This window comes from Mustela putorius, unplaced genomic scaffold (assembly GCF_011764305.1).
Source record: "Mustela putorius furo isolate JIRA1106 unplaced genomic scaffold, ASM1176430v1.1 tig00000107_pilon_pilon_pilon, whole genome shotgun sequence".
Classification (NCBI taxonomy): domain Eukaryota; kingdom Metazoa; phylum Chordata; class Mammalia; order Carnivora; family Mustelidae; genus Mustela; species Mustela putorius.
The window spans coordinates 729456-744290 of NW_025421284.1; the positions used below are offsets into that span (position 1 = coordinate 729456).

Genomic DNA, 14835 nt, shown 5'->3' on the forward strand with positions numbered 1-14835 from the left:
GATGCCGGAGCCCAAGTGCACTCTGAGATCACACTACAGAGAAAGTGGGTTCCCTTACACAGATGTCCTTGAGCCTAGAGCCGGCTACTACAGAAGCTGGCTTCAACCCTGCGCATGAGCAGGAGAGCACCCCCCCACCCCGCCCAGCACCCACAAAGGTCTGGTACCAGCAGACGGTGCCGAGACTGCGGACCCCGGCACAGAGCCCTGCCGGAAAGCCCCGCTGAGTAGGCAGAGGCACAGAACCCACCGAAAGGCGGTGAGTGCGAGCGCCGGGATCCCGGTGCTGCACAGCGCCCGCCGCCTCTCGCCACCATCTTCCTCTTCCTCCTCTCCACTGCCCTCACTCCCTCCCTCCGCCCGCCAACCCCGCCACCTCCCAGCCACTCTGCAGGATTTCTCGCTGCCAATAAAAGTGCACACTGCACAAGTGAGCTCAAACGCAGAATGAGGGACTGGTCTGCAGGAGAGACGCGGGGTGGGGGGGGGGGTGCGGACCCACGTGTACTCTCCCTTTAAGCTCATCATGTGCATTTTGAGAACAACCTGAAGAAAAAGCATCACATTCCAAAGTGGGAAAAGGCCAGAAATCATTTCCCCAAAATAAAATGCCCTGAAGAAATGGTGGACAACCCCCAAGTAAGAAATTTTCAGTGCTCAGCCACGGATGAACCACACGTGGCCCTCCTCATCGATCATCGCAAGTTCTACTAGAAGGTCCTAGAATGGTGCATACTGGTGTACACATTCTACGCCTATGTAGTAGGATATACACAGAATGTACTATGAATGGCGAACCCATCCATAAACCTCATGAAGGCCAACAACCGAGGCCAACAGCGCCCCCGCCGCACAGAGGCGGAGGCAGGGAGCTGCCAGGCCACCAGGGCTGTGAGCCCAGGACAGCGACACATGACCTGCATTACCTTTCCGAGTCTCTGTTGGGATAGGACCTTGCGAGGGGCGACACGGCGTGACTGAGGACAATGTAGGCGTAGTCGAACACCTGCTTCACCTGCATGGCCCCGTATGAGCTGCGGCCAACGTCATTTCCTGAGACAGAAAGGCAGCTGTAAGACCCTGCAGACACCGGGCCCTTCGTCCAGACCTGTGTGATCGTCCCAGTTCTTCTGCAGTGGGCCCTGGCCATGGACACACTCCCTGACCACACCAGAGAGCCAAGGCAGCAGCCTCAGTCCTAGTGCAGCCGCGCCGACAGGGCGTGCACTGCAGCGGGCCCCTGGCTCGGGCACCCTGCAGCTCAGTCAGCACCCGCCGGACCTGCAGGAAGAGAATCCTTCAGGGCAGAACGCATGAGGTCTCCTTGGGACCAGATGGGTGGCAGATCAGATGAAGCCACCGTCACTGCAGTCACCAAGTGAACCCCAGTCAAGGAACGTTTAATAACAGCACAGTTTGGGATTTTAATTCACATGAACTCATTCTTCACAATTCAAGGAAGCAGAACGTTCTAGAAGCCATTCTGAGGACTGGAATTTTCTCTTTTCCAGGTCTGACACTATAATCCAGTGATAACGTGGGCTTTCGTTTTTCAAGTACATTTAAACAGACACTGAAGACACTGGAATCCCTGTAATTTAACTGATCAAACACAGACAAACGGATGTGAAAATACGTTCCTCTGCTGCTGGGAAAAGCCAGACTGAAAAAACATCCGTCAGTCCTGCTACTTGTGAACAACAGGACCCTCAGTAGTTTCCTGCCACAAGATTCTTAAGAAGTGAATTTCATACTCCAGCAGCCATGAAATGAAACAAACAAAAAAATCCATTAAATTTAAGGACATTAAAAATATATATAGAAACGGAATAACAAAAAACACCAAATACAGATGCAAGGGACAAACTTGGGCAAAAAAAAAAGCAGAGCATGACGATGGAAAAGAGGCAGGATCCCACAAAGTCACTAGGAACACAGCCAGGCAGACACACGGACAAAGCATGTGAATGTGCACAACAGGAAGACAGGTGCAGTGCACCTGGGGCGGAAGGTCTCCACCACTTTTTGTCACCTGTCACTGACTTCATCACCAACAGTAACAACAGTGTCTCACATACTAGATGCTCAATAAGTATTTGTGGACTAGATAAATAAATATTTGCTTCTCCTCACTCATCATTAAAGAAATGCAAACTTGGGGCACCTGGGTGGCTCAGTGGGCTGAGACTCTGCCTTCAGCTCAGGTCATGGTCTCAGGGTCCTGGGACTGAGTCCCGCATCGGGCTCTCTGCTCAGCAGGAAGCCTGCTCCCCCCCCTCTCTGCCTGCCTCTCTGCCTGCTTGTGATCTCTTGTCAAATAAATAAATAAAATCTTAAAAAAAAAAAGAAATGCAAACTCAAGGCACATGTATGTTGCATGGATCTATCGGAGCAGCGAGGATTATGAAGACCAACCCTAATGAGGGCGGAAGGCGTGCCCTTCCTTATGCTCCTGGGAGTAGAACTAGGGAAACCAGACACCACCTCGGGACGGCCAATGCAGCAATCCGCACAATAGAACATGCCATCCACACACACGGAGGGGATCTAGAAGCTGTTCTGAATGAAAAACACAAGTCGCAAAACTATATGTATTACATGATCCATTTAACTAACAAGACTGCAATAAATATTAATATCCATGTAGGAAAAAAATGGAGAAATGCACATCAGAATGGAAGGGGACTGTGGTCTACTTTGCTTTTCTGTGATATACTTTTTGGAAGTGAGTGGTTTATGATGAAATGTAACAAATACCTTCCTAATCAGAAAAAATAAACTTTTATTCCTTAATTTTTATTTTCTACATTTTTCTGGTAAATTACAGAACATAAACACATTCCAACTTTATAAGAAGTGAACCAGAAGGCATTAAGACACTTCCGAAGGTATCCCCATTAACTGTCAGGACAGCGGGAACCGGCATCGAGGCAGAGGAGCTTGGCTTGGGGACCGCAGACACCGGCTTCCCCTCCCTTGCACCAGCCACCAGCCAGGCCCCCGGCTCACAGCCAGTGAGGAGCAAGGCACCCTTACCAGGCAGCAGAGGGTCCTCAATGCACAGCATCGACGGTCTGTACCCACTGGTCATGGCTTTCATGATCTCTTCTTTGGCGATATAGGCACCTCCTTCTTTTATTCTAATACCAGTTTTCAAGTAATTAAAATTTCTTCCATAGAGTTCAAAAAACTCTACAAGAAGCATTCCAAGGTTTTCATCGGCTCTCCGGGCATCGATTCTCGGATGCAACTGGAAAAGCAACAGACCCCACATTTGGACTCAAGTCACTTTCTGAAGACTGCATGCAGCGAGGTCCGCTACCTCATGGCTCGGCAAGGACACAACCCAGCGCCGCCTGCTCACTCACCGCGTCCTTGCGGGCGCTCCGGGCGACACCCGGAGGCACCCGCGCAGCCTGGAGGCCTTAGTCAGTACACAGTGCTGGAAAGAAAGAAAACCTCTAATCTGGATTTTTTATTACATTTTAATTCTCTGAAACTCATCATCCATTGAGGGTCTTCCTACTGACACAGACCTCTGATTAACAAGTCACCCAAAATGGATCACTAAGCAGACCGTATTCTCCACAATTTAGAGTCAACTAGACATCATGCTATAGGTTCTAACCTTAATCCCATTATTCAAGACAACCCACAGAGGGCAGTATGAGACTGAACGGTGTCAGTGTGCCAGTCCGGAAGAGGAGAGATTAATTTTTAACTGTGTACAGGTGATTAGGATTGTGTCATAATATTTACACCAAATTTACATCCCTGCTTGTCACACTGATTAGTGCCGGCCCCAGTTCAGTGCCACATTTTCTTCAAGCAGGTAATGGACCTATTCTGAACATCGGCCTCTGTCTGCGGACATCGTCCTGACCCAAGAGGCCCACAGTGCAGACCTGTGCGGCCCATGAGGACAGCCACAGCCATGGGTGGCTATTTCTACTTAAGTTAATTAAAACAAATTAATTAAACAATTAGTTGGCTGGCCACAGGACAAGCGCTTAGTCGGCACGTGTGGCTTGGGTCCCTGATGGCCTGTGCAGACCCAGGACACGCCAGAGGCATGGGAAGGTCTAACGGACGGCGCAGGTCTGGATACTGATGGTCACATCCAGGGGAAATCACAGCTCCTGACGGAAGCAGGAGGGCTGAGAACTTACAACTCACAACTCCCTGAGGAGAGGCACCTCCAGACGCTCACCAGTATTTCTAGGGTCCACAAGCACTGTGGCTTCTGAGGATCTGCTCGGGCAGGACAGTATTCTCACTTTTGCCTTCTAGTTAAACACCCGAGAGCTGGCCGGTGCAAGGCTGGGCCCTCTTACCTCAGTGAGTCAAGAAAGGCACTCAGACGCCACGACAGGCACAGCTCTAAGGCACCGAGGGGCGAGCCAGCCAGCCACTCTGCGTGGGAGCTTCCGTGGGGTCATGGGACTGCTGCCAGGACCCCATGGGGTAAGGACACAGGAGGCACTGAGGCCAGTGCCCAGCACCATAGAAACAAGGGGCAGGCATGATAACAAGGCTACTGAAATAATTCAAATCAGGAAAAACATGAAGAACTAAGTCAAGAGCAACAGGTTATATTTAGTTCAAAAGAAAATATCCAAACATTAGGGAAGAATGTCTCCAAGGGTAGCATCACGGAGGAAAACACGGAAGGCAAAGCAATGTGATTAAATTGTAAGAAAACAGGTGCGGGGATTCTGTTTTCACTATTCCTCCAGTATTTCTGGCAAATATGCGCCACGGAAGTCAAAATAATGAGGCGGCGTGACCGCGACCTCCATCAGCAGTATTAACGGGAAAAAGAGCTGAATTTGGACAAAAAACCCTAAGCACAATCACAAATACAAAATTAATGACAAATGTGGAGAAACAGCTAGAAGATACAGGAAAGATTTCATGAAAAACAGAATATCCTTCATTCAAGAAAATATAAATGGGGTTAAGGTTTCCATTAACTCAGAAACTATTTTATATGTTAAGTAACTAACATGTAAGTAAGTGTATACACATATTAAATAAAACTATCTTATATGTCAAGTAAGTACCAACATCACAGCACTTAATACGTCTAGGTAGGTTTTCTATTGACAGGTTGTCCCACGGTACTCAATAAAATAAGGGCAACATAAAATCTGAGACAAAATATTTATGTCTTGTCAATCTGAGAAGAAAGGCTCTCTCCTCAGCAATTTGTTTTTTACCATATGTGTTTCCTAATTTTTTTTCTGAAACAAATTTTTCATAAATCACAGTCAGTAACCAAGAAAATCGGTTTTTTATCGTCCATCAAGACATGAAAGTCTCTCCATGGACAGTGTCCTCAAGTTCAGACCGGCATGAGCCTGATAGACAGACGAGGAGAGCCTGCCCCCCTCAAACTGTGCAATCAACTATGACAATGAGCTGTAAAGGAGAGGAGGAAAGAAGTACCCATCAAAATAGTTGTATTGTGACAATCAGAAGTCAGTTTCTCTAAAACAAAGCAGAAGCGTGCAGAGCCAGGGCAGTGGGAACCCCCGAGGCAATGGCTTCACAACATCAAAGGAGAATGTGCAACGTGCTCCCACATAAGGCTGCAGAGAGAACGCACACTCACCTGTAGAAAACTAATGGCCATTAAAATTAGGCTGTATGAGCTAATTCCACCTGTAAAAACTTCATTCAGGTCCCTCTGCAGGAGGAACTGTTTCAATACTAAAATCAAGTAAGGCAGCAATGAATATTTCTGTAAATTAAAAAAAAAAGAAAGAAAAAAGATCAGTTAATATACCTTTAAAGATGTGTCACATAGCAAACTTCACATAGTAGAAAAAAAAGCTTTCTCAATCCTCTTACCACCTAGAAGGCTCTAGGCCCATCATCCTCCATTTTTAGGTGCCTGAGAATTAATTGTGTGAAGACTTGCTAAGTGCCCCCCGGGAGCCACATCCCAGGTCATGGCTCAGCAGGGATGAGGCTGGAGGAGCTCCTCCCCAAAGTAGAGCTCAGGGAGAAGGAAAGGAGTGTTTTCCTTCCGATTAGTTCCCGAGGCCTAGCTTGCTCCGTGACAGGTGCAGGTTGGGGGCAGGAAGGAGGGGAGGGGATGAGGCCGTGAGCCAGGAAGGTCCTGGAACCGATGCGCAAAACTCCAATGCCCAGAGGCCCCCAGGAGAGGAGCGGGGGGGGGGGGTGGATGGTACAGCCCATGAGGCAGGAAGCCACGAGCAGAAGAACATGGACAGCAGCTGAAGGTAAGAAGGAAATGGAGAGGCTGGCGAAGAGGGCTGGGGGCCAGTGGAAGCATCTGCTGTTTTCATGTTCTGCTGGGCCCAGAAGTTAAGGGAAGCAGTTTAGGCGGACAAGCCTGCTGCTGCACAGTTAAGGGAAAAACTGAAGGAACAAGGTCCTTGAACCTGTGGGAAGAGGCAGTTATCCACATTACGATGCTGAGGTTGCCTCTGTAAAGGATTTCAACCCTTTCCCTAAAACAGGAGCGAAAGACCATCTACTTAACTGGACCACACACTTGGTCCACTAGCTCCCATCGTTAGGCACTGAGATGATCCAAAGTAAGCCAACTATATCACGATGCATTCCACTTCCAATAAACTTAACTCGCAGATCAGGCACACTGAGCTCTCGGGATGGTCATTTTGTAATCATGAGAAGAGCATTTTCACAAACTCTCTAAAATAACACTCAACTTTGTGGTTAGCCAGGAAAGTAAATCTACAAAACAGCTACATAACTTCGATGTATCTCTAGAAATAATATTGCAAGATAAATAATTCAACTGTAAGTCTTTATCATTAAAGACTATTGTTCAGTTTAAAGTCCCATAAGATGCCCAACCTAACAGGTCCCCATTCTGACAGTGCTAACTCGCCGGCAACAGCACCTTCATGTAATTCTTGATGAGCTCTGCTGCCCGGACCCCAGTCTCCATGTTAAAGCTGATGTCCACTTTAACTTCAGTCTCCTGGTCTGTGAGTTTTATTATCGGTACCTGCGAAGAGTTAATTAAAAAAAAAAATCTAAGCTTTAATGGCCAACATTCACTGCAGTCTGGCATCAAAATGTTTCCTATGTTGTACACAGAGGTTTTTTTCCCTAACTCACGAAAGGGCTTGAGAGATCATGAACCCCAGACTTTAAAAAATGAGAAGAAAAGGGACTTTTGCCAGGGTCGGCCACCTTAGTCCTGGCACCCAGGCCCCTGCCCCACCCCCAAACAGTTAGGGTTTACCTCTGCCCAGCCCTCCTGGACAGACTCAAAATCAGCCACTATCTGCGGAAAGGCCGGGGCTCCAGGAGGACAAGCGAAGTCCCTGACCCCCCAGTTCCAACCCCCTAGGGGTGCCTGATGATGGAGCAGGGCGCCAGGTCCCCAAATGACATTTGCAAGAAGTTCTGAAAACACTAAGATTAAGTTAAAAGCCAGTTTTTCAATTGGGTTTTGTGCTAACGTTTCTTCAAACAATTCTACACTAAGACAATTAGTGTTTTCACGAAGACAATTTAACTAAAAAAACAAACAAACCCAAACCAAAAAACCACTTCCCTGTAAAACCGGAGAATAAGAAGCTATTTTGGAAATATTCTCATCAAAAAGACAAGGTGCTCAAAACCAGCCTCACCGAAGCCGCCCCAGCAGCCAGAGGCCACACTCCTCCTGACCCCCACACAAAACTCTTCTTCCCTGAACAAAAGGCAGGACTTTATTTCCCTCAGCCTCCAAGGAATGGAAAAGGACGTTCTCTGACCAAAACGAGCGAGGTCTAATTAGAGGTTTAGGACACCTCACAGAATCCAGGGTGGCAAACTGCAAAGGACACACTGTGACAGGGATGGGCAGCGGCTGGTGACAGCGACTCCTGGAGATCACCAGGACCGCCAGGCACAGTGAGCCCCAGCCAGTGTGGTCTAGGAAGGCAGAAAAAAAGACGCTTTTCCAAGTATCTTACCACGAACTATTTCAGAAGAAGCCCAAGCCTCCACAACATACTACCTCCCTCGTGAAGAACTGCTGTCCCCATCACCACTGGGGACCTTCCTCTCCACGCTCACTGAGTGCTTCCCCGAAACCACTCCTGGTGATCACCTGCCCCCGCACACTCTCCTACATACTCCCAGGCTGAACCCCAGATCCTAGAGATTACTAACAGTGCCACAATACTTTTTTTTTCAGTGGGTGTTCAATATACACAACCTTTCTTCTTAAACACAGCCATCACACTGGGCTCCGCGGCCCCGAGCCAGATGATGTGGAGGCTGCCCGGCGCAGAAGGCTGCCCTGCAAGAGCTCGCAAGGAGAGAAAGGAGCAGCGGAAGACCAGGGCGGCTCAGTTGCCCTTATGTCTCTCTCTGCTGCACCCCTGGCAGCAGAGCAGACGGTGTGGTGTCACTGCAACACCTACCGGACGCGGTCTGTCCTCCAGAATGCTCTGGAGCCCAGGACAAGCAGGCCTGGCCTCTTCACCTCTCTCCATCTAAAGCAGGATACCTGGTCAGAGACAGCCATCACGTTGTTCTCTCCGAGAAGCCAACACCACGGGACAAACGGCAGAGCCCAGAGAGGACAGGGCTCCGGGATTTAATCGTGACCACAGAGAGGGCAAGTGACTTCATTTCTGAGCCGTCTCTAATCCTGGACTCCGAGAAACCTCGACGAGTACACGTCAAAGGACCCTCATCTTCCAACTTCTCCCCAAGATCAAAGGTTTTTATACGGGTAAAATTTTGAATGAAAGAATTAGGCAAATTTTGTTTCTTAAATATAACTTGGCAGTGGTAACCACTTTCTGGGCAGATGGCATGCTTTCACCATTCAACTCTGTGTGCCTGAAATGGCAGCCCTGAACGCGTCTTTTTCTCACAGTCCTCATGAAAGTCGAACAATCGTATTTCAGCACCAAGGGCAGCGTGATGCTCTCAAGCCTGCAGTCACTTGGGGCGTCATGAAATACGTTCTCGGCTAGTGCTCCCAACATTCTAAACAAATGCAAGTACATTTCTATCAGCGGGAGAGAGGTCTCCTGTCCACAGCCTAAGCTAAAGCCGCAGGCGAACCACACTGCCGGCAGGTGGGTGAGCGCCCACGCGGGGCTGCGGGCCGAGGCCCCACACTTACTGTAGCTTTGTCAAGGACTTTGATGGAGCACGGCTCGGCCACGTTGTGCTTCCGCAGAGCTTGCTCCAACAGCTGCAGAGGAGGGCGCTCCCACTTTCCAAAGACCACTAAGTCGATGTCACTGGACGGAAGAACAAGTGAGTGTGAAGGCTCGGCTCGGCTCACATCACTCCCCAGGAACACACACATCTGGGGCGGACCGTGCCACGGCGTGCACACACCCAGCTCTTTCCAGGGCCACACACACACCCCTGTGAAGCACGCCCCTCTGAGGGAGGGAAGGCGCACTTCCTGAACTACTGGAAACAGAGATGGAGAGCCAAAAGGCTGAGTTCCCCTGCATCCCCAGGGAATCGAGGAGGTCGGGAATGAAAACCGCTGCCCCTCTGAGGCTCCCTGGCTCTTTCCTCCTCCTGTGCCGTCTACACGGCATCATGCCTGCTGACCTGGGCTTCCTGGGCACCTGGAATCTGGTCAATTCCCTACAGGCCCTGCTAATGCCGACCCCAAGTCCTGAGACGACAGCCTCTGCAGTCCAAATCGTTAAGAGTGGGTGAGGAGACCACAAGCTCTTAACAAAACAATGCACATAAAATGGATCTGGGTACCGAGACAGCTCCTGACACGAAGACACTGCAGAACAACTTTAAGACGCGATCTTGTTGGATGTTTTTCAATTAAAAAAGACAAAATACTACTAAATAGAATTTTGCTTGAATCTTCATTAAAACGGAAGATCAATTTTCAAAAACCTATCCAAAACCAGCAGAGCGTCTTCCACCGCATTTTCTTCCGGTGACGCTCCCGCGGCTCTTCACATTTCTGGGGCCTGCACTTTTGCACCGTACTTCAGTACTGAGTGCAAGAGAAAACTACATTCAATTATCCTAACACTACATTCAGTTTCACTTGCAATTCTTCCTCTGTACTCCAGTCTTTTCCTTTAGCTCCCATTTCTAGCCTGAGAAACCTACTTGTAGCCCTGACACACACGCAGATGGGCCCACCCCAAGCGCGCGGCAGCACGAGCAGAGCGGCTCGGCCGGGAACCCACCTGGTCGGGAGGTAGAGGCCTGTGCTGAAGCTGCCGAATATCTGGACCTGGAAGGGAAGCGCGGCTGCGTCACTCTACCGGCTGCCACTGTTGAGCCCCTGCTGTGCCCTGGCAGGCCACAAGCTCACTCTGGGGCCAGACACACCTGCCCTGCAGGCAGGGGCCGGAGGGGGGGGCGGGGCAGGGTGCAGCAAAGCCCCACCAAGCAAAATCCTCTTTGCCCGCCAGCTAAAGACCTACCCCAAGAAGGAATGTTTACAAACTCGGGTTAAGAGATGAAACAATTATTGGCGACAATTTTCAAACCTGTAGCTACAGTGCAGAAGTCGGGCTCTGCCCCAGGGCACCCAAGATCACAGACAAAGATGCGGAGTGAAATCACAGGAGAGGAAGGGAGTGAAGGGGCTGCCCCTGCCCCCTGGGGGCACGCAAACCCTCCCAGCCCAGCTCACCGTCCCTCACTGGGTGGTCTCCAGTTACGTCACCACCAGCAGGGCAGGCTGACTGTTCAGGGAGCCCTGGACCGTCGTCAGCTTGGTCACAGGACACAGGTCACTGCCTATGCCAAGCACCCCATGTGCCCACGACCCCCATCTCAAGGCACACACGTTCATGCACAGTAGAAGTGCGAGGTGAGGGAATTCTTCCCAGTTCTACAAAAAGGAACGTATGCTACTTTGCATAATGAGGACAAGGGGTAGAATTTCTAACCTCAAGGGGAGCTGAAAAGAACGGCAATCACACTACTCCAGACACAAATTTCCCTCGGCCCACGGTCCCCACACTCACCCAGAGCGCGTGTGAAGCACGGGTTGTGCCCCCGCCCCCCGGCAGCCTCTTGGGAAAGTGTGAGGCAGGGCCTGGGAACCCACGGGTGCCACCCCGCCACCCAGCCCGGGCCCTCGAGGGCCAAGCCAGGGACTCAGGGCCAGGGACACCCTAGGAGCCCGGGCCCTCGCCATCCCTGGGGTGACCCAAGAGCAGTAAAGAGTGACCCACGTCAGCCGCTGGCCAGAGGTCTTTAACCACGGTTTCGATCCGCTTCACCACCTCCCGTCTCATGGCTGCTTCTTCAGGACAAGGGGACATGAAGTTATAAAAGTCAATGATTTCCTCATGAAGTCTGGAGGACAAAAGAGAAAACACACTCGAGTTACTGTTACAGCTGAGCACGTGCTGCGCAAGAAACACAACGGCTCTTCTTCCCACCACGAGCCCCAGGCTAGACAGGAGCCCCAAGGCGGACCCCCCCCAAAGAAACCCCCAGCAGACCCCCCAGAGTGCCCCCGACAGACTCCCCCACAGCCGGCTCGCTGCGGCGGTGCAGACCCACAGGCCAACCCTGCCAGCGCCAGGACGGACACTGCTCTGGGCGCTGAAAGCTGCATCCACGATGGCCACGGTGGGGGGCCCGCCCTAGGAAGCCAAGGACATCCCATTCCTGGAGGCCAGAGCGGGACCCTGCAGGCCACCAAGCCCCCCAGGGCTACCACTCAGCTGGCTTCTCCTGAAGGCGCCAGCCACCCAAGGAGTCTCCAAGCCAAGGTGGATAGGGCCCTCTTCGGAACAGAGCTCTAACAGTAGCATTCCCACAAGAGGGAGATGAGAGCCGCCTTGCTGGCACTCAGCCTCCCCTAACCCCAGGAGCCACCTCTCGCGCCCTCCACCCGCCCCAAGCGAAAAAGGCCGTCCCGGGGCAGGCCGGGCTTGTGGAGTTCACTTTCAGGGCCAAGGATCTACAGTGAAGACTCCTCCTGGGAGAAGCAAAGCCCCTCATCCCCAGTCAGTCTGAAAGATAAATTCTAAGGGCCAAGTAACCAAATCCTGGAAATTAAGACAAATCGAATTCACCTGTTTCACTCTAAGTTTGATTAATAAAAGAGAAGACAAAATAAAATTTGCTCAATAATAATACAATGTTAGCTCAACAGCTAGCAAAATAGTTCGCACACCAGAAGGGAATACTTCTCAACAGGACAATTAATGTCCAGTGACAAAGGCAAGGGGCCTCCTATCCCCTCACATACTCTACTGGCCCTTCTGTCTCACCTGAAGTGCTGCCCACACCCCGAAAATCCACACAGAGCCACCATTCCTAACACTCAGCAGCAGGTCTGAGGGGGCCTGGAGGCCCCTGCAAGCATTCACGGGACCCTAGGAGGAAACCAGTCCTCAAGCCCCTTGTTCTCGGTACACCTACAAGACCAATTACGCTATCGCTGGAACTTAAGGTCTATCGCGTCTACGACAGTGGTTCGGCCAGCCATGAGGACAGTGTTTAACATATCCAAGAAGGCTATAAGTCATACAAAATTGAATTTTCCCAAAACACCTATCAAACTCCCAGGTTTGGGGAGTAAAGCTTCTGTCACTTCAACAGTCACTAAGCACCAACAACACCGTAAAGCATCAAACCACAGCCCTATGGCTGAGTAGCTCAGATGGCCGGTGTGAGTCTGAGACGTCATCTAGAACTTGCCATCAACTGGCCACATGGTTAAAAGGACCCGGTACGTCAGGTTAGTGGGTTAGTGGTCACACCAGGAAGAGCCAAAGGTGACCCTGGCTGTCAGCAAGGACATCCTGTGGGGTCTCCTGCGTCAGTCACTGTCGAAGCAGAGAACTGCTAGAAGGCGCTCTGCTGGCCATCACCTGGTCCCTGGAAAGCACAAGAGCATGTGCTCTCCTACAACTCCTAGTACTGCTAACAGTGTAAAATTTAGAGACAAAATAACAAGGAGAGACCTAATTAAACAATCAGCCCAAAGTCAAAGAAGCATATCCAAGCTAGCACGCTAAAATTCTACCCACACCCCAGAAATTTAGTAGCTAAAACACCTCGTAAACAGGGCATAGCAACGTGCGCACTGTGCCACCAACTTTCTCTTAGGCTCGGCACATCTGAAATAACAACATAAAACTGCGCCCCGCCTGCCGGCTTCCAGGACTCCCGTGCTCAGTCACCCTCCACACACCGGGACACGAAGGGGCACAAAGGGAAGGCCTGCGCCGGTCCGCGCGGACACGATCCCATCGGTGGGACAGTGTCAGTTCTATCTGACGTCTGCTTGGACAGAAGAAGGGGCTGCCGAGCACTTCTCTCCTGCCCGTATTTCAGGACAGATGAACAATGAGGTCGAGGCATGCCCACGTTCCCAGAGCAGGAAGCGGCGCCAAGAGGAACACACAGGTCTCCTGGTTTCAAGTGTCCCGTCTGCCGAGAGGACGCACTAAGAACACACACATCTGAAATGAGCATGGAATGGGGCCTAAAAGTGACCCGCGGTAACCAGTGTTAGCCAGGAAGAGTATTTCTGCTTTGCCTTCCGGGACCAGAAGGAGCACTCCGGCCGACCAGGGGTGCGAGAAGCCCCCGCTGGCCCTTCCTCAAGGCAAACAAGGTTCGGCGAGGCACTGGTGGCCCCTGAGCTGCCTCAAGACCACGGCGCTCTGGGCTGTGAGGACACCAGCGGCCCAGAGAGACACAGGAAGGTCTAACCATCGTGACATCCAGGCGAACTCCAAGACCCCCTCAGCTGCCTGCCCTCCAAGTGAGGAAGCACCAAAGACCAAGGACCAGGTGAGGGGCAGGGGACTCGAGCAGGGGACTCGAGCAGGGAGGGGACAGCTGACCACTCCGGGAGGAACGGTGGAATCAGAGCTGTTGAACAGAACCCACGCCAGACGGGGCAGGCAGCACCCCTGCCCCCACGCCCCTCCCTCCCTCTTCCCCGGGCCCTTCCGGAGGCCGGTGCAGGGCTCACGGCTCACGGCCTAATCCCGGCACCAGAACACCACTTGCTCATGGACAGCATCTGACCCACGGGAACGGATGAATCAAAGCACCATTTAGTTAAATAAATATTTCACTTATGCGCCTGTCATTTAAGATCACGTTTCCCTTAAAATATATCCCAACTTCACATCCCAAACAGTGCCAAAGAGCCCGCAATATTCTACTTTGTGCTAACGTTACCCGTACTTACTCTCACTTTAAGAAGCTGCATGTGTCTGACAACACACTTTCACCAGCACGCGCCGTCAGCCGCGCACCACTGCAGGCGTCAGCACAACCCTGGCCATTTTATGGGCCTATGACCCACATGTTCAACTCTCCAAAGCAGCTCCTCATGAACGTACATCATCATTTACATCCATACGATCGTTACTGCCCAGAAACAAACACGAGGAAGCTCACTCTTCTCACGTATCAAACCTCAAAGGCATTTCACAGCTGACAAGAGATCGACAGAAAACCACACCGAAGTCTCCTTCTCCACAATTAGCTGCTGCCTCGTAGGGCACAGCGTCAGCCCACCAGCGGCCGGTCTCCAAATCTCCCATGACAATTTCTACGCTGTGACCATCACAGAAGAAACTCCTCTATGAAAGATCACAGAGGTGGCATCTCAAAACCAGCAGGAAACTATGATTATTTAATGGGAGGCCCTGGGACACGGCCTCCTGTGGCAGAAGCTGGCTGTCCACCAGGATGCTAAGGGGCCCCTCCCATAGCCTCAGATGGCCAGCGAGCCATCGCCTGGCCCCTGTGAAGCACAAGGAGCACATTCCCCAGCGGAGGCTGGCAACACACTTCCTCAGACGGTTTCTTCAGGGCAGAGAGGCCCACACAACCCTGAGAAAGGCCCCTAGT

The 14835-nt window shown here is 51.3% G+C and overlaps 1 protein-coding gene across 2 annotated transcripts in view; it reads right to left on the minus strand.

The window, feature by feature from the left end:
* Positions 1–14835, minus strand: part of TENT4A (terminal nucleotidyltransferase 4A) — a 46259-nt gene that overhangs the window by 7759 nt on the left and 23665 nt on the right. For both annotated transcript variants that reach the window (XM_045089144.1, XM_045089135.1), the window contains exons 2-8: positions 11181–11304; positions 10182–10228; positions 9128–9248; positions 6896–7003; positions 5615–5743; positions 3037–3250; positions 927–1053 (exon numbers count right to left, since the gene is read on the minus strand). In XM_045089144.1, the coding sequence (XP_044945079.1) occupies positions 927–1053; positions 3037–3250; positions 5615–5743; positions 6896–7003; positions 9128–9248; positions 10182–10228; positions 11181–11304 (870 nt within the window). The remainder of the gene's footprint in view (positions 1–926; positions 1054–3036; positions 3251–5614; positions 5744–6895; positions 7004–9127; positions 9249–10181; positions 10229–11180; positions 11305–14835) is intronic.